This window comes from Rousettus aegyptiacus, unplaced genomic scaffold (genome assembly GCF_014176215.1).
Source record: "Rousettus aegyptiacus isolate mRouAeg1 unplaced genomic scaffold, mRouAeg1.p scaffold_m13_p_16, whole genome shotgun sequence".
Lineage (NCBI taxonomy): Eukaryota > Metazoa > Chordata > Mammalia > Chiroptera > Pteropodidae > Rousettus > Rousettus aegyptiacus.
In genome coordinates, this window is record NW_023416291.1 from 44,465,397 (window position 1) to 44,483,942 (window position 18,546).

The 18,546-nt window shown below is 39.8% G+C and overlaps 1 protein-coding gene and 2 pseudogenes across 5 annotated transcripts in view; 2 read left to right on the forward strand and 1 right to left on the reverse strand.

The window, feature by feature from the left end:
• The window catches only part of PIWIL2 (piwi like RNA-mediated gene silencing 2), a 56,227-nt gene extending 40,801 nt beyond the window's left edge, over positions 1-15,426 (forward strand). For all 5 annotated transcript variants that reach the window (XM_016141593.2, XM_016141595.2, XM_016141597.2 and 2 more), the window contains 3 exons: positions 12,410-12,663; positions 13,117-13,224; positions 13,889-15,426. In XM_016141593.2, coding sequence (XP_015997079.2) covers positions 12,410-12,663; positions 13,117-13,224; positions 13,889-14,045 — 519 coding nt within the window. In that variant the 3' untranslated portion in view covers positions 14,046-15,426. The remainder of the gene's footprint in view (positions 1-12,409; positions 12,664-13,116; positions 13,225-13,888) is intronic.
• Positions 6,792-6,909, reverse strand: LOC118612718 (annotated as a pseudogene).
• On the forward strand, positions 10,436-10,558 carry LOC118612622 (annotated as a pseudogene).
• Positions 15,427-18,546: the final 3,120 nt, after the last annotated feature.

Sequence of the window (18,546 nt, forward strand, 5' to 3'; positions counted from 1 at the left end):
AAAAAATAACAACCGAAATAAATAGACATTTCAACAATAATAGGAGACTTCAGAACTCCATTTTCAATAATGGATAGAACAAGTACTAATAAGATAGAAGAAATAGAAGACTTGAACAACATTATGATCCAACTACACCTAACAGATATCTACAAAATACCCAATAACAAAATACACATTCTTCTCAAGTGTACATGATACATTGTCTACAATAGGGCATGTGTCAGGCTATAAAACAAGACTCAATAAATGTAGAAGGATTAAATTCACAAAATATGTTCTCAAACCACAATGGAATGAAGTTAGAAATTAATAAGAGGGAATTTTAGGAATTTCACAAATACATGGAAATTAAACAATACTTCTAAATAACCAAGGGATCAAAGAAGAAATCAAAAGGGAAATAAACTATTTTGAGATAAATGAAAACAAAGACACAACATACCAAAACCTTTGGATGTAGGTACAGCAATGTTTAGAGGGAAATGTAAAGCAATAAGCAACTAAATCTTAACCCAACTTCTAACTTGAGAAACTAGAAAAAGAAGAGCAAACTAAACTCAAAGCCAGAAGAAGGGAAATAATAGAGCATAAATAAATGGAAAAACCATAGAGAAAAGTCAATGAAACCAAAACCTGGTTATTTGAAAAGATCAACAAAATGGACAAACTTTTAGCTAGAGCACCCACAAAAAATAGAAGAATTAGGAATCAGGATTGAAGAAAGGAGATATCACTACTGATACTACAGAAATTAAAAGCATTCTAAGAAAATACTATGCCAAGAAATTAGATTACCTAAATTAAATGGACAAACTCCAAGAAAGACACAAACTACTAAAACTTTTTACTTACACCAAACATTTAAAGAATTAATACCAATCTTTCACAAACTCTTTCCAAAACTAGGAGAGAACACTTCCCAATTATACTATGAAGCCAACGTTATCCTGATGCTAAAGCTAAATAATATCAGAAAGTAGCAGAAGTCATCTAGACTGTAAATGAAGAAATAAAGTTTCTATTTCCAGGCGACATTATCATACACACACACACACACACATGAATGTGTGTATATATATATACACATACATATATGTGTATAACTAAGAGATACACAGATACAAATGCACATGCGTACACACACAGATGCACACAAAAACAGGCTAATGAGTGAGTTAAGCAAGATTAAGGATGCAAAAGTCATACACAGTAATTGTATTTCTATACCTTAGGAACACTCAATCCAAAAATGAAATTAAAACAATTTTATTTACAACAACATAAAAGAATAATGCAGGAAAAAATTTAAAAGACTTGCAAGATATTACTGAAAATTGCAGAATATTATTGAAAGAAGTCGAAGACAGCCTACATAAGAGGAAAGACAGCCCATGTTCATGGATTAGAAGACAATGTGGTTAAGATGGCAGTACTCCTTAATCTACAGATTCAGTGAAATCCATATAAAAAGTCAAACATTCTTTTTTTTTTGCAAGAATGAACAAGTTGATTTTCAGATTTATGTGGAAATGCAAAAAAAGTCTAGGCAAAATAATTTTGAAAAACAAGAACAAAGCTGAAGGACTCATACATTCTGAATTCAAAACTTATTGCAAAGCTAAATTAAGCAAGAGTGTCTGGTATTGACATAGAGGTAGACTTAGAGCTCAGTGGAGTGAAATCGAGAGTCCAAAAATAAACCCGTGTGCCTGTGGTGAACTGTTTTCCTACAAGGTTGACACTCAGGAGTGGAAAGAATATTCTTTTCCAGAAATGGTGCAGGGACTGACTACTGGATATTCCCATGCAAAATAATGAATTTGGATCTTTGCTTCTTAATAAAAAAATTTACTCCAAATGGATCAAAGACCTAAATGTTGGAACTAAAACTGTAAAATTCTAGATGATAAATAACATGGTGTAAATCTGTATTACACATCAGTTTATTAGATATGTTACTGAAAGCACAAACAAAACAAATTGGACTTCATCAGAATTAAAGTCATTTGTTCTTCAAAAGACGCCATCAAGAAAGTGAAAAGACAACTCATGGAATGGGACAAATCATTCATATGATATATCTGATAGTGGTCTAGTTTCCAGAATATATAAAGAACTCTTACAACTCAACGACAAAGAGATAACCCATTTTTAAAATGGCTGAACAACTCAGGACAACAAACAGCCTGATTAAAAGTTAGGGAAAATACTTGAAGAGACATCACCCACCAAAGAAGATATGCAGATGGCAAATGAGCATATAAAACAGATAACATTAGGAAATTGCAAAATAAAACCTGTTAGAATGGCCAAAATCCAGGCACTGACAGCACCAGATGCTGGCGAGGATGTGGAGCAACAGGAGCTCCCGTTCATCGCTGGTGGGGATGCACAATGGTGCAGCCACTGTGGAAGGTAGTTTGGCAGTTTCTCACAAAACTGAACACACTCTTACCATATGATCCAGCCACCACAGTCTTTGGAATTTTGCCTAAACGAGTCGAAAACTTATGTCCACACAAAAACCTGCGTATGGATGTTTATAGCAGCTTTATTCATAATTGTCAAAACTTGGAGTAAATGAGATGTCCTTCAGTAGGTGAATGGAAAAATAAACTGTGTTACATCCAGACAACAGAATGTTATTCAGGGCTAAAAAGATATTAGCTGTCAAGCCATGAAAAGACATGGAGGAAACAAATGCGTATTACTAAGTGAAGGAAGCCGGTCTGAAACGGCTCCATGCTGTAATTCCAACTATACGACATTTTGGAAAAGGCAAAACTATGGAGACAATAAAAAAATTAGTGGTTGCCAGAGGTTTGGGAGGGTGAAGAAGGGAAGGATAAATAGTTGGAGCATAGGGGATTTTTAAGGCTGTAAAAACTATTGAGTATGATACTGTGATGGTGGATACATATCACTGTGCATTTGTCAATGCCCAAAGAATATACAACACAAAGAGTGAACCCTAATGTAAACTGTGGACTTTAGTTAATAATGTAGCAATATTTCTCAGTTTAATAATGCGCCACCCAAATAAAGTAACAATAGGGGAAACTCTGTGTAGTTTGGTTGGAACTCTGCTATTCTCTCAGTTTTTTTGTAAACTTTGATCTAAAACGTTTTTTAATTTAAAAACGTACACATAACGAAATACCACCTCACACACTTTAGGATGGCTAAAATTAAAAAGAGATAATAACAGCGTGGTCAAGGATGTGGAGGAATTGGAACCCTCATACATTGTAAAATGGTGCACCGCTCTGGGAAACAGTCCGACAGTTCCTCAGGATGTTAAACATGGAGTTGCCTTATGACCTGGCCATTCTACCTCTAGGTATATACCCAAAAAGAACTGAAAACATATATACCCACAAGAACTTTTGCACAGATGTTCATACAGGTATTATTCGGAATAGCCAAAAATAGAAACAGTCCAGATGTCCATAAACTGATGAGTGGATAAGCAAAGTGTGATATATCTTGTAATGGAATATTATTTGATGATATGAAGGAATAAAGGATTGCTGCATACTACAACATGGGTGAACTGTGAAAACATTATGCTAAGTGAATTTATTTCGTCCGAAGAGATAACATACTCTCTTTGTCCAGAATAGCCAATCCAAAGAAACAAAATAATTAGTATGTTCCAGGAGTTGGAGGTGACTGCTAATGGGTATGAGATTACCTTTTGGGGTGATGAATAGGTTCTAAAATTAGATAGTGGTGGTTGAAAAATTCTGTAAATGTAAAAACTTTTGAATTTTAAACTCTAAAATGGTAACTTGTGGGTTAGCAAATTTTATCTCGTTTTTTTTAGACGCATCCCTGAACTACTCCTAGCCTTTTAGGTACCTTTGTGGATTCAACAAATTAGAAAATCCTGCTGGGAGAAAAGAGATTCAAAACCCTGATTTGTTCTTCTGGACTCCCATTCCTCCTCTGATCCTACGAAAATCTAAACCTAGATGTTTTTGTATTTCGTCCAGCTTTTCCGATTATCTTCAGTTGCAGGGTTTCTCAGAATTCGTGGTCCAGCACCTGCAGCCTCAGAGGCAGCTTGAGTTATTTAATTAATATCAGCATTTAGATTTATGTCTCTAGTCTAGCAGTTCTCAAAATTTTTGATTCAAGGAACTCTTTGCATTCTTTAATATTATTTGAGTTTTTGTTTATGTTAGTTTGTATCTAAATAATTACCATGTCAGAAATTAAAAAATTTTAATGTTTTTAAATTTACTTAAAAATAATAGTAAAAAATAACAAGTTTTGGTGAGGATGCGGAGAAAAGGGAACCCTTGTGCACTGTTGTTGGGAGCATAAACTGATGTAGCCACTGTGGAAAAGAGTATGGAGGTTCCTTAAGAAATTAAAAATAGAACTCCTGTATGGTCCAGCATTTCCACTGCTGGGTACTTATCCAAAGAAAATGAAAACACTAACACACAGAGCAGCATGCACCTTCATGTTCATTGCAGCATTATTTACAATAACCAAGGTGTGGAAACAACATAAGTATCTGTTGATGAACAAAGAAAATGTGACGTGTGTGCATATAATAGAATATTATTCAGCCATAGAAAAGAAAATGTGTGTGTAATGAAGTATTATTCATCTATAAAAAATAATGAGATCTTGCCATTGGCAGCAACATGGGGTGGACCTTGAGAGTATTATGTAAGTGAAATAAGTCAGACAAAAACAAATACTGTGTGATCTTATTTACATGTGGAATCTAAAAAACAAAAAACCAAGCTCATAGATACAGAGAACAGATTGGTGGTTGGTTGCCAGAGGCCAGGGGTGGGGAGGTGGGCAAAATGTGTAAAGGGGGTCAGAAGAAACAAATTTCCAATTGTAAAAGAAATCATGGGGATACAGTGTATAGCATGGCAACTATAGTTAATGCACATATTTGCAAATTGCTGACAGATCTTGAAAATTTTCATGATGAGGAAAAAATTGTAGCTATGGTGACACATTGTGGTGCTCATTTCACAATATATACAAATAGTGAATAATTATGTTATACACCTGAAACTGAAACTAACATGAGTGTGAGTGCCAGTGTTTCCTTCCATTCAAGTATGAAAATCAAAACCCAAGAACATTCTTGACTCAGCCTTATCCCTCACGATGAGTAATCACCAGATGGTGAAAGTTCATCTGTCGTTTGGCCTGAGCTCTAAGAAGATTGAACTCAGCTCTGGCGAATTCAGCTCCTGCTGGCGCCAGCGTCACTCTGGCTGTGGCCGCAACCGCACAGGGATCGGCTGGTTCTGGCTGCTGTTAGACCCTCGAGCGGGAATTAGTGGGCCACGGTGTCTCCTTTGTAAAGCATCAGAAGTTCCAGGCAGCTGTCGGATGTGCAGGAATATGGGTTCTTTCCGCTTTTTCACTTCCACCTTCACTTCCCTCTTCTCAGCGCATTGGGAGGAGATCGGGTAGAGAGCTGTCTTGAGCAAGTGATGATTGTTTGAGGGGATCTTCCAGATTTCAGCTTGCCCTTCCCGTACCCACAATTGCTGAGGGCTTTCCTGGCCTCTTCTTCCTTTTTCCTCGCAACTGTTTTACATAGAATATGCCATCTTAACCATTTTCAAGTATACAGTTTAGTGGCATTAAATACATTTAAGTGTATTTCATTTCCATAATTATTCTCATCTTGCAAGACGAACTCTTTACTCATTAACAATAACTCTCTGTTCTCCCCTGGTGACCCACCTGGCGGTCACCATTCTGCTTTCTCTCTGTTTTTAACTGCCGTAGGTACCTCATGTAAAGGGAATTATACCGTATTTGTCTTTTTGTGACTGGCTTATTTTACTTAGCATAATATCCTCTAAGTTCACTCATGTTGTAGTGTATTGCAGAATTCCCTCCCTTTTTAAGGCTAAATGATAGTTCATTGTACGTATATACCACATTTTCCTTATCTGTTCATCTGTTGATGAACACTTGGGTTGCTCCTATGTTTTAGCTATTGTGAATAATGCTGCTATGAACGTGGGTGTACAGGTATCTCTTTGAGACTCTGCTTCCAGTTTTTTAGGGTATATATCCAGAAGTGGAATTGCTTGATCATAGGGGAAGGCTGTTTATAATTTTTTGAGCCGCATTCTTTGCTGCAGTAGCTGTACCATTTTACATTCCCACTAACAGCGTATAGGGGTTCTGATTTCTCCACATCTTTGTCAACATTTGTTTTCTGTTGTTGTTTTTTTCCCCAGTATTAGCCATCCTACTCGGTGTGAAGGGTATCTCACTGTAGTTTTCCTTTGTGGTTCCCTAACGATTCTTCCTTCCATTCTGTGAGTTTTTGCCTCATGTATTTCAATGGTCTGTCATTAGCTATGTAATTGTTAGATCTTGTAGTACTTAACCTTTTATTAATGTATAGTGTCCCTCTTTGTCCCTTAAAACCATTTTTGATTTAAAGTCTATTTTGTCTAATATTAGTATAGCCACTCTTCTCTTTTTAATGGAATATCTTTTTTTCATTCTTGCATATTCAGTCTATTTGTGTCTTTGGATCTAAAGTGAGTCTCTTGCAGATCATGTGTTTTTATTCATTCTGCCAATCTTTGTCTTTTGATTGGAATGTTTAATCCATTTACATTTAAAGTAACTGCTGATAAGGAGGGACTTCGTCATTTTGCTATTTGTTTTCTATATGCCTTATAGATTTTTTTAAATTATTTTTTAAGCGAGGTGACCCTTGGTTGACCTCACAGATTGCAAGGACCTTGTCAGCTTACAATCCTGTATTTTTTAAATGTTTATGTCTAAGCACCTGGTCTTCCTAGGTGGCCTCCTATCCAAGCACTAACCAGGCCCAACCCTGCTTAGCTTCTGAGATCAGACAGGATCGGGCTTGTTCAGGGTGGCATAGCCGTAGACTGCCTTATAGATCTTTTGTTCTTCATTTACTGCATTACTATCTTAATTTGTGCTTGCTTGATTTTTTTTGTTGTTGTTGTTGTTTGTTTTTGTTTTTTTGTTTTTGTAGTGAAATGGTTAAATTCCTTTCTCATTTCCCTTTGTGTATGTTCAATAGCTGTTTTCTTTGTGACTGCCATGGGAGTTACATTTAATATCCTAAAGTTATAATACTCTAATTTGACTTTATAATAGCTTAGCTTCAGTAACACATAAAACCTCTGTTCCTTTATGGGTCTTTCTCTACCCCTTTCAGTGGTTCACAAAATTACATCTTTATGCAGTATGTGTCCCAAAACATAAACTAATAATTCTTTTAAATGCATTTGTCTCAAGATTTGTAGTTCCAAACCAAAGTTACAGTAATACTAGTTTTTAGACTAGTAATTTTTTCTTTAAATGTGCAGTTTCCTAAATCATGTAGAAAGCAAAAAGTGTAGTTACAAACGACTGTCGCAACAACACTGATTTTATGACGGCCCGTGTATTTGTCCTTACTGAGACCTTTATTTCTCCACACGCCTTCACGTTGCCGTCCAGTGTTCTTTCGTCTCATTCTTACAGGGCACGTCCATTGGTAACAAACTCCCTCAGCTTTTGTCTGTCTGGGAATGTCTTAATTTCCCTTTCACTTTTGAAGGAAGGCTTTGCCAGAAGTAAGTTTTGGATGAGTTTTTTCCTTTAGCACTTTGAATGTATCAGCACGCTACATTCTGGCCTCCAACGTTTCTGATGAGCAGTCTGCTGATGATCTTATGGGGGATCCCTTGTATGTGATAATTTGCTTCTGTCTTGCTGCTTTCAAGATTCTTTATCTTTGGCTTTTGAAATTTTGATTATAATGTGTCTTTGTGTGGGTCTCTTTAAATTCATCTTAGAGCTCATCAAACTTCTTGAATGTTTATATTATTGTCTTTCATCAGATTTGGGAAGTTTTCAGCCATTATTCTTTCAAACATTCTGTCTGCCTCTTTCTTCTCCTTCTTGGACTCCCATGATGTGTATGTTGGTTCACTGGCTGCATCTCATAAGTCTCTTAGTCTCTCTCCTCTTTTTTTTCTGTTCCACAGACTTAGTAATTTCCCTTGTCCGATCTTCAAGTTCAGTGATTCTTCTTCCTGTTCATATCTGCCTTTGGATTCATCTAGTGAATTTTAAATTTTAGTTAACATACCTCTGAGCCCTAGAATTTTTTTTTTGGTTACTTTTTAAGTTTTTCCTTTATTGATAGTCCATTTTTTTAATACATTGATTTATTTACTTTCTCCATATCTTCTTTTGGTATCTTTAAGATGGTTGTTTTAAAGTCTTTGGCTAGTATATCTGCCACCACATCTTTTTTTTTTAGCAGCAGTATCTGTTGATTTAATATTTTCCTTTGAATGGGCCACTCTTCTGGGGTTTTTTTCCCTATGCTTTGTGACTTTTTTTTTTTTGAAAACTGGACATTTTAATCTAATAATATGGTAACTCTGGAAATCAGATCCTCTCCATTCTCTGGGATTTGCTATTGTTATTCTTTTTGTTTTCTGGTCGTTATAGGCTATGTCTGTGCTGGGGTTCAGCTTGCAGTATAAATTTAAGGTCTTCTCAGGTCTTTTCTGAGCCTTTCCCTGGGCATGTTTGGTCACTTTCTAATTTTCCCCTACATGTGCAGTTGTTTTTTTTAATGTTCTGGTCTTTGGCGTCTGACACAAAAAAGAGGAAAAGGAGAAAAAGTAATGGGAGGGGGTCAAGAGGGAATGGCATCAGCCTGTTCCATCCCCTGGAAGTCACTTCAGCTGGAGGGGGAAGTGCAGCAACAGTGGCCACCAGCCCCTTTGTCTGCACTCCTGTGATCAGCAGCAGCAGTCAACAGTCGGCACAGATCCTAGTATTGGTAGGACAGGATCCTGAAATGCAGCTGAGGGTGAGGTTTGGAGAGCTGCTATTGTGCTAAGAGCTGAGCTTACAGCAATTTACTTTCCTCAAAGGTTGCAAGCTCTCAACAGACTCTAGATTTCCAAAATAGTTACATCAGACAGATTCTGCCAATGCAGTTGATATTATCTAGGTAGGGAGACAGATTCCTGGTGCTTCCTACTCAGCCATCTCCCCAGAATCCTGTCTGTCTAGCCTCTCGTTGACCTGGTAAACGTCCTTAGACCTCAGGTCTCCTCTTTCTGATGCCCATACTTCTGGCATTTGACCCTTGAAATCTTCAGAAATTCACTGCTCACCTGCAAAGCCTCCTCTTTCTGGAAATCAGTTTATCAGGCTTTATGTAACTGCTGGTGTTTGATTGTTACACACATATGTCTGATTTTCATATTATTTTGATTTTTCTTGTGTTACCACGGGAGTGAAGGTTTTCTATATCTTTTGACAACTTGGACTGGAAGTGATCTCCTAATAGTCATTCTCAATCACCTTCAATCTTGCAGAGTAATCATCTAAACGTGGGGCTGATCATATATGTCAGTCATCATTCATTTACTTAACTCTTATCTGGACATGCTCTACCTGAATTCTTTTACCCTTCTTTGCTGACCGAATTGTCTAATTCTTTCATTATGCCTTTTCCTGAGGCATGATGTTCACTTTTCTTTCCAGAGAACAAACGTCTTATGCTTCTCTGTTCTTATAGCATTTTAACTAAACCTTAATTATGTCATTTATGATGTTTCGAGAGTATTTGCTTTATGCATCTGTCTCCCAGTTCTAATTTGACTTCCATGAATATTTGGATGGGATTGAAGTAATTCTCTAATTTTCCAAGATAAGCACACTGGCTCTCATCTAGAGGGCAGTAAGTGTGCGTTCCATGAATGAATGGAGCCACGCATAAAAAACAATCTCGGCCTTTCAGCAGATGTTTATTTTCTCCTTGCCTGTCGGCACCGTACCCAGTGCTAGAGATACGAAGCCAAACAAGCACAATCCTGCCTTCAAGGTGCTCTTTACTCTATTGTTTCCTATATGAAGAACTTCAGTAACACGCAGTACATTTGCCATTTGTACGTCAGTATTGTCCTTTGTCACATTTTCTGACCCCCCCCTGAGACCGCAGTTTTATCGTTTATGAAGTGATGAGAGTGGGCTAGATGACCTAGAAAAGTTGCCGTTGTTGACTGTAATTAGGCTTTTAAGTTCCTTGAAAATAGGGGTCAGGCCTTTCACTTACTTCCACTGGAAGCTCACGTAGGGCGGAGTACAGGGCCTCGCGTTTGGGTTGGCTAACACCTTCTGAAGCCAGTGAATACTTGAAATGAACTCGATCCTGTTTTTCACTCCATCGATTTCATTATGTGTCATCTCTGTGCTTCAGAATCTCTCTATTTCCTTAAAGTAGCCCAGTTTCAATTTTTGTGTACAGCTTTAAATATACGTATATATTTAAAACACAGTTTTTTACTTTATCCCTCTTAACAATCCTGAGAGGAAGATAAAGTGGTCACTTATCTCTGCTTTTTCAACTGAGGAAACTGAGTCTTCAGCCTTATACCTGGTCTAGGGCCATGCCACCCTGAACACACCCGGTCTCTCTCGTCTGATCTCAGAAGCTAAGCAGGGTCGGGCCTGGTTAGCACCTTGGTGGGAGACCACCCAGGAAGACCAGGTGCTGTAGGCTTTTAAAAAACAAACAAACTTAAAAAAAAAAAAAAAGATTATAGCTGAAGAGCAGCAGAGTCCCACTCAGTCTCAGGCTGCCTAACTGTAGATCCAGTGTACTTCCTTCTCCTCTGACTCCTCATCTGTGAAATGAGGGTTTCTTCCAGGTCTGAATGCCTGTGGTACCCACCTTTTAACACAGCATATCGGTTGGGGTTCTTTGGAATCACAGAACTGTGCTAACATTAGCAAAAGTGGAATTAATCGTTCAGGTCATGGAGAGTCTCAAAGGACTGGGGAGAAGGTTGAGCATCAGGCTGGGAAATGAGCAGGAGACAGGGTGGCTCCTGGAGTTCCAGAAGCAGGGACCTAAAGAGGACCACCCCAGAGGGACCACACTCCACGCGATTCTCGTCCTCTGCTCAGGATTTGGAGTGAGTGAGGAGCGTTCTGTTGGTGTGGCTTGAGTCACCTCTATGTCCTTGGGTTAGTGCAGTGGTTCTCAGCTGGCGGGGGCGGGGGGCGGTTTTGTCCTCCTAGTGGGCAGCGTCGAGGGACATTTTGGGTTATAACTGGGGGAGATTGCTACTGGCATCTAGTGGGTAGGAGTAATGCTAAGTATCCTATAGTGTCAGCCCCCGATTAACAAAGAATTATCCAGCCCCACATGTCCGTGGTGCTCAGGACCAGAAAGGCTGGGTCAGGAGAAGGCACCGCAATTAATAGTCCCACCAGACTGTCGAGGCAGGAGGAAACTAACTGCTCCGACCAAAAAAAAAAAAAAAAAAAAAAGTGGGATAGATGTTAGATGGCCCAAAACAACACGGAAACAAAAAATGCTACAGACCGGGGTGGTGATTTTAATCTTGGAATGTGAAGATGAATTACACGTTTGTGAAGGTAGTACTCGAGGTCTCTCAGGAAAAGGAACATTTATCAAATACTCGAAATTCTGAAATTCAGCTCCAAAAAGAGTCTAGCGATTATTTATTTTAAAAAAGGTTCTTTGAAATGAAACTTAAATTTTCATGTTGAGTAGCCTATAAAGAATTTATAGTATGGGCATATTTAATTCAGTGATGATTTAGGTTTTGTGATCAAAAACCTAGAATGAGCCACACTCTTACACTGTCACTTATTGACTGAATTAAATGAAGTACTTTCAGTGAACTTCAAGTTTAAAATGGAACATCTTATTCTCCAACTATTGAACACAACTAGAACATAATTATATTTCCTAAATGGAGAAAAAAGTGATTCTTCAAACTGACTCAGGCCAGCATTTAATTTGATTTGGATCTGTGGACTATTTACCATGATGGTTTGCTAATTTGTTACAGTAAAAATGTTTCACCTTAAACCTGATTGTAGGATATTTAGGAAAGAGCCCTTTCACTTGTAGCAACTTTGGACATTGCTGGTACATAAAACAAGAGAGCGGATCTCTGGGCTGTGTGGTCTACGCTAGGATTTCTCTAACAGCTCACCTTGCTCTTCACCTTGTTCTTGGCCTAGACAGTAATTAGTATTAAATCCAGTTAGAAGGAAGATTGATTCAGCCTATAGTTTTCCAACCATTCCTTCTAACTTTGTTCACACTGTTTGAGTGTGAGCCATATGCGTGTGGCTCATAACTTGTTTTGTTTTCATGTTTTATAATGCCTTTGCTGTGCCAGGCCTCTTTTACTGTCCTGAGGAAGTACAGAAATGACAAGAAGCTTTTCCCCCCTGCCCTTCTGACGTGGTGGCTTTGAGCCAAGCCGCCAGCGGGACCTCCTGCTGTGTCTGCAGGCCGTGCTCTGAGCGCCTCCCACTGCCTGTGCTCATCAGCCCCAGGGCTGCACGCTTACCTCAGTGTGTGTCATTTCAGGTGAACCACTGTCTCCCAGAGAAGATCGTGGTGTACCGTGATGGAGTGTCTGATGGCCAGCTAAAGACAGTTGCCAACTATGAGATTCCTCAGCTACAAAAGTGTTTTGAAGCTTTTGAGAATTATCAGCCCAAGATGGTGGTATTCGTAGTTCAGAAGAAAATCAGCACCAATCTGTACCTGGCTGCTACTGAGCACTTTGTGACCCCCTCCCCTGGGACTGTGGTGGATCATACAATAACAAGCTGTGAGTGGTAAGTGGACAAAACATGGCATTTCAGCAAGACTAGGTTGCAGAAGTTATCCATTCCCTTGGTAATGGAGCGGGTAGGTTGCCTGGAGAGAGATGGAATGGAATCTTCAGAGATGTTACTGTTAAAAAATAAAGCTTTGAAAACTCTCCGGGGGAAAAAAATTCCAACAATAAAGTTTTTACCTGGTAAGTATAAAATACTGAACCATACCCTAAGGACATGCGTGCTTACTGCTCAGCACACAGAAATGGCGGGTTCCGCCTCCATTCTTGAATAGCCTGTTGAGTCAAGAGACCCGAGTTCTAATGGTGGTTTGGTCCCTGTGTGTCCTTGAGCCAGTCATTTGACCCCTCCGAGCCTTAGATGAAGGAGCTCCCATAATCTCTAAGATCTTTTCCATCTCTGTTTGGCCAGATCCAAGCATCTCATCACTTTGTCCTCTTCCCTTACTAGGGTGGACTTCTACCTTCTCGCCCATCACGTACGGCAGGGTTGTGGCATCCCTACCCATTATGTGTGTGTGCTCAACACTGCAAACCTGAGTCCCGACCATATGCAGAGGTGAGCTGACCAGTTTCTCACTCCTTCTCACTTGTAAATCTGTCTGGCCTGCTAAGGTAGAGTCACTGTCCACCTCCAGGAGTCTTTAGACTTGAGTTTCTTCATGTCTTTCATGCTGATGGTATCTTTTTGAGGAGTGATTGGTAATCTTTGCTGTAAACTAAAATTATTTGTTTGAAAAGCTTTAAAAAATATACTGATTTCCAGTCACCCCGAAGTATTCTGAGGCATTCGTAAGTTTAAAAACTGCTCTGGATGATTCTGAGACCCAAAGCCCCTAAGCTCAAATGATATAAATACTTTCCCGGGGTACTTACCCTTCTGCAGCCTATTCCTGAGGGGGGAAAAGAAAATTCTCCTTGTTTTCCTTGTTTTGATTAAAAAAAAAAAAAAAAAAAAAAGGTGGAGCAGAGGGGCGGAGACCTAGAGTGAGAGAATTTACCCACATCCTCTTGCATTACAAATAGTGGAAATAGAAATGATTCTACTTAAAAATAATGATTCCCAAAAGTCGCTTCATATAAAAAGAAAATTAAAAACAAAGTTGCATCATGCATTCCTTAGTCCCCCAGTTTGCCGGAAAGCGTACACCCATAGGTACATAATGATGCCCCAGACTGAAGGTGAGGAGTCATAAGAATCATATTTTCTTCTTGCCCTACAGGTTGACTTTCAAACTATGCCACATGTACTGGAATTGGCCTGGTACCATCAGAGTTCCAGCTCCTTGCAAGTATGCCCACAAGCTAGCTTTCCTGTCAGGACAAATCTTGCATCATGAACCAGCCATCCAGCTGTGTGAGAACCTGTTCTTCCTGTGACTGGGCAACCAGGCTATGGGCTCGTTAGAGAAATTAGACTTCTGAACTCAGCCGTAACTCATGCAGGATCCGCAGAGACCGAAGGGGGTTTTGGGTTCATGTTTTCCCTTTCGCCAACCAAGTGGCAATTCGGTGGTTTTTAAACTCCAGGTCTTCACCTCACCCTACTCTTTTTTCTTCTGTTTTAAACCTGGTTTCACCGAGAAGCAAGTTCCATTCTCAGTATCAGTTGGAAATCGCCTTGTTGCCTTTGTTGGTCAATTGGGGGCGATACTGCTACTGCGCGGATGGAGCGGGTGGATCCGGGGAACCTTCACGAGCCCTGCAAAGCCAGCGGGAGCCGCGCAAACCTGCAGGAGCAGCAGTTCCTCCTGGAAGCTCTGCTTACTAAGCAGGTCCCATTCGTAGTGCCAGGAGTGATCGTGGATGAAGCCACTGCACGTTTCTTAAAGTAGAGTGTTACTTTATTTGAGCAACTGGGAAAAGTAATAAAAAGACCTGTGAGGCAAAGTTTTTTTTCAAGATATCACTATTGCTGGTAAGTGTGAAAGGTGTGGTACACCAGCCGGTGTATAGTCAGGCCCTTGCTGACCTAATATTCCCTGGGTATTGAGTTTATGACTTGAGCTGGCTTTGAAAGGGCATTTCGCGCTCGCCTGGCCTCCTGGGAGAGGCCAGATAAAAAGTTTTTCTGTGTATTTTAGTTAGTTTACAGTAGACCATGTTGATTTCTTCCTACCCTCCCACCTACACACACACACCTTTGCTCTTTGTTACTGATCTTTGGTAAGTTTCAGCTTTTAAATTCAGAGTCAGAACCTGTGGAATTCAACATCAGGGAAGGTTTATGATGGGGCGTGGGTGTTTTCACCTTTTCCCCCAGCCTTCTCTTCTGTTGCTCTGTGCTTGTGAACTGAATCGCTCATCTCCCTTCCTCAGCAGCCTCCTCCTGGCCCTCGGCTCATTTCGTTGGGAGTTTTTCTGAATCCAGGTTAAGATTTCCAGAGGTCAGCTTTGGAGAACACGACCCTCCTGCCAGAGTCCAGACGTTTCAGTTTAGAAAGTTGTCACTGTGTCTGTGGCTGCCAGTGTTTAGGGGAAGCGCTGTTTTTCCTGTTTGTCGTCCCTGTTTTAAAGTCTCCCAATCCTTTCAGGGTTACTTTGGTCTTGCCTTGCTTTAACTGCGTTCTGAAAACCAGCCTTATTTAACATTTTCAAATTTGTATTTATTTATTTATTTATATCTTGGTGCGATGGCAGGGAGGGGACAAAGTAGAAATTCCCTTTTTACATGACAGTATGTGAGGAGAGAAACTTGAGCTTAAAACAACTCCTCAGAAGAACACCCAGCAAAGTGTCAGTTTGTAACAGCGCCCAGCAGGGGTTGATGGTCCTCAAGTACACTCTGGGTTCACTTGGGTTGCAGGGAGTTAGGGTGAGGAGAAGACCTGGAGTTTAAAAACCACCGAATCAGACAAATTGGAGCACTGGCCCCTGGCTAAACAGATTAGTTTTCTGGTTCTCTTTGGAAGCATTTTGAGTACTTGTAGGAAGGTAGATTTCCTAATACTCATTTTCTCTTATATAATCACAAAAGGCAAATATTTGAATATAATACAAAAATTTCTTCACTTTTTATTCCCAGTTTTCTTGCTTTGTTTTTCGGTCTTAATGTGAAATGATTGGTCACCAGGTGGGAAATTAAAACAAATTTGTATAAATGTGTAGTCGTGTTTGAAATAGTATCGTTGACACACTGATGTAGATTTTTCCTTCGTGGGGCTATAATACTTGTTAGAATTATTAATTTATTACTCGGCATGCGAGGTACAACTCTAGTATGAGTAGCCAGGTAATTTCGCTATAGTAAAATTTGGATAGTGAGATTTCTTGGAAGAGACATTAACAGTCTTATTTTGGGGGATAAATGAGTCACGTGTGTGTGTGTGTGTGTGTGTGTGTGTGTGTGTGTGTGTGTTTTAAATCTCTTTTTCCATCAGACAGTTTCTATTGGCCTTTGCGACAGCCAGCTCCCAGTGGTGGCCCGCCTGCACTTTTTCTAATGCTTGCCCCTCTCTGCATGTACTTCATGGTGTGTCTATGACGCTTAAAAATGCCTTCCCAAAGCACCCTGGCTGCTTGCTTCACCACGACATCTATTTATTTAGAACTCCATTCTTAAAAGATGCAGTGCTTTTCAGACTCATTCTAGAAAGAACTTAATTTCTATACAGCAATACAGGGCCCTTTTTACTTGGGCAGCATTTTGTCGAATGGTGTGTAAAAGGAAGTTTTCCAGGTAACTAGCTCTTTATGTTGAAAATATTAAAATTTGTGCCTGAAATTTCTCAGTGATTTGGGATTATTGGAGAAGACCTTATTCTCTCTGTGGCTCTATACCTGGATTTATCTGAGTTTCTTAGTAACTTTATTGTATGGATTCATTTTCTTTCTTTAAAAAGCAAGGCAAATCAAGATAATGAGAAAACAAGCCACAGACTGGGAGACAATATTTGCAAAACATTTCTGAGAAAGGACTGGTATCCAAAATATACAAAGGACTTTTAAAACTCAATAAGAAGAAAATAACCTGATAAAAACTGGGCAAAAGAACCGAACAGAAATCTCACACCAGAAAAGATATACAGATGGCAAATAAGCATATAAAAAGATACTCAATATAATATAACATTAGGAAACTGCAAATTACAACCATGAGATACCACTGCACACTTGTTAGAATGGCCAAAATGCACTGACAGCACCAGATGCTGGCGAGGATGCGGAGCAACAGGAGCTTCCGTTCATTGCTGGTGGGGATGCACAATGGTGCGGCCGCTTTGGAAGGCAGCTTGGCAAGTTTCTTACAAAACTAAACACACTCTTACCGTATGATCCGGCCATCGCACTCCTTGGAATTTTGCCTAAACGAGGTGAAAACCTGCATACAGAAGTTTATTGCAGCTCTATCCATAATTGCCAAAACTTGGAAGCAACTGATACATTCTTTAGTAGGCGAATGGAAAAATAAACTGCAGTACTTCCAGACAATGGAATATTATTCAGGGCTAAAAAGAAACTAGCTGTCAAGCCATGAAAAGATATGGAGGAAACAAATGCATATTACTAAGTGAAGGAAGCCAATCCGAAAAGGATGCATACTGCATGAGCCCAATTATGTGACATTCCGGAAAAGGTAAAACTATGGAGACAAAAAGATCAGGGGTTAGAGGAAGGGGAGGGATGAACGGGCAGGGCACAGAGGATTATTAGAGCAAGGAAACTATTCTGTATGACATTTTAACAGTGAATACATGTCATTATACATTTGTTCAAACCCACAGAACGTGAAACAGCGTGAAACCTGATGTAAACTATGGACTGTGGGTGATTAGGGGGTAACAATGTAGGTTCATCAATTGTAACAAATATACCACTGGGGGGGGTGGTTGATTGGTGGTTATTGTTGATAGTGGGGGAGGCTGTGTGTATAGGGGAAATCTACTTTCTACACAGCTTTGTTGTGAACCTAAAACTTAGAAAATATAATATTTTAAAAAAATGATGACTAAACTAGGAAGACTTCTGGTAACATGGCACACGGAGCTGACCATACGGACAAATGTTGGTCAGAAAAGAAAAAATTTTTTTTTAAGTCGCTGAGCTTGGGAGAAATGGAACAAGGAAAAGGAGGGAGGGAGAGAAGGAGGCGGGAAGGAAAATATCAAAGTACAAGAAAGAAAGGGCAGCCAGAGTGGTGACTGCTGATGACGACACAGCTCCCGGGGTCACGCACAAAACGCAGGAGCACTGAGGGTCTCCACCCCGGGGTGGAGAGGGGGCGCAGCCTCTGCCCCTGTGAGGTGCGTGGTTGCTGGGGTGAAGTCTGGATGGAGGGAAGTGGAGCCCAGAATGGGGGCGGAGAGTCCCTGCCAAGCTTTTGGGGCAGCAGCGAGGAAACTCAGAGGTAAAAAGGCATCATGAGACATCCCTAAGCCTGGGCCACATACACGTGTAGGTAGTCCGAATTTATATTACTAGCATGTAGAAGGACCACAAGCTGAAAAATTACCACGAATATTGGCCCAGACTGGTGAGAGCCCTGCAGAAACAAACGCTAAGTCAGTTGGATTGCAGCACAGAGAGGTATAAATGGGAAGGATGGAAGAGGAGAGAGGAGAGGATGATATACCACCAACATTTGTCAAACAGGAATTCCTTCAAGTTAGAATACGCAGCACGCAATATGGAAGACAAAGAATTTTCCGGAATTAGAGACAAATATGAATTCTCTACCTGCAAAAACTCGTTGAGGATAAAGAAAAGCATCCAATCCTACATGTACGTGAAGCTCTAGAACACCAAAGACAGAATCTTGAAAACAATCAGAGGTAAAAGATTGCTTACAAAGAAAGGTCATCAAACCAGCAGCAGATCCTGATCACTCACAAAAGATGCTTAAAACAGAATAATAACAATGCAATGGCAAGTAGGAATTCTG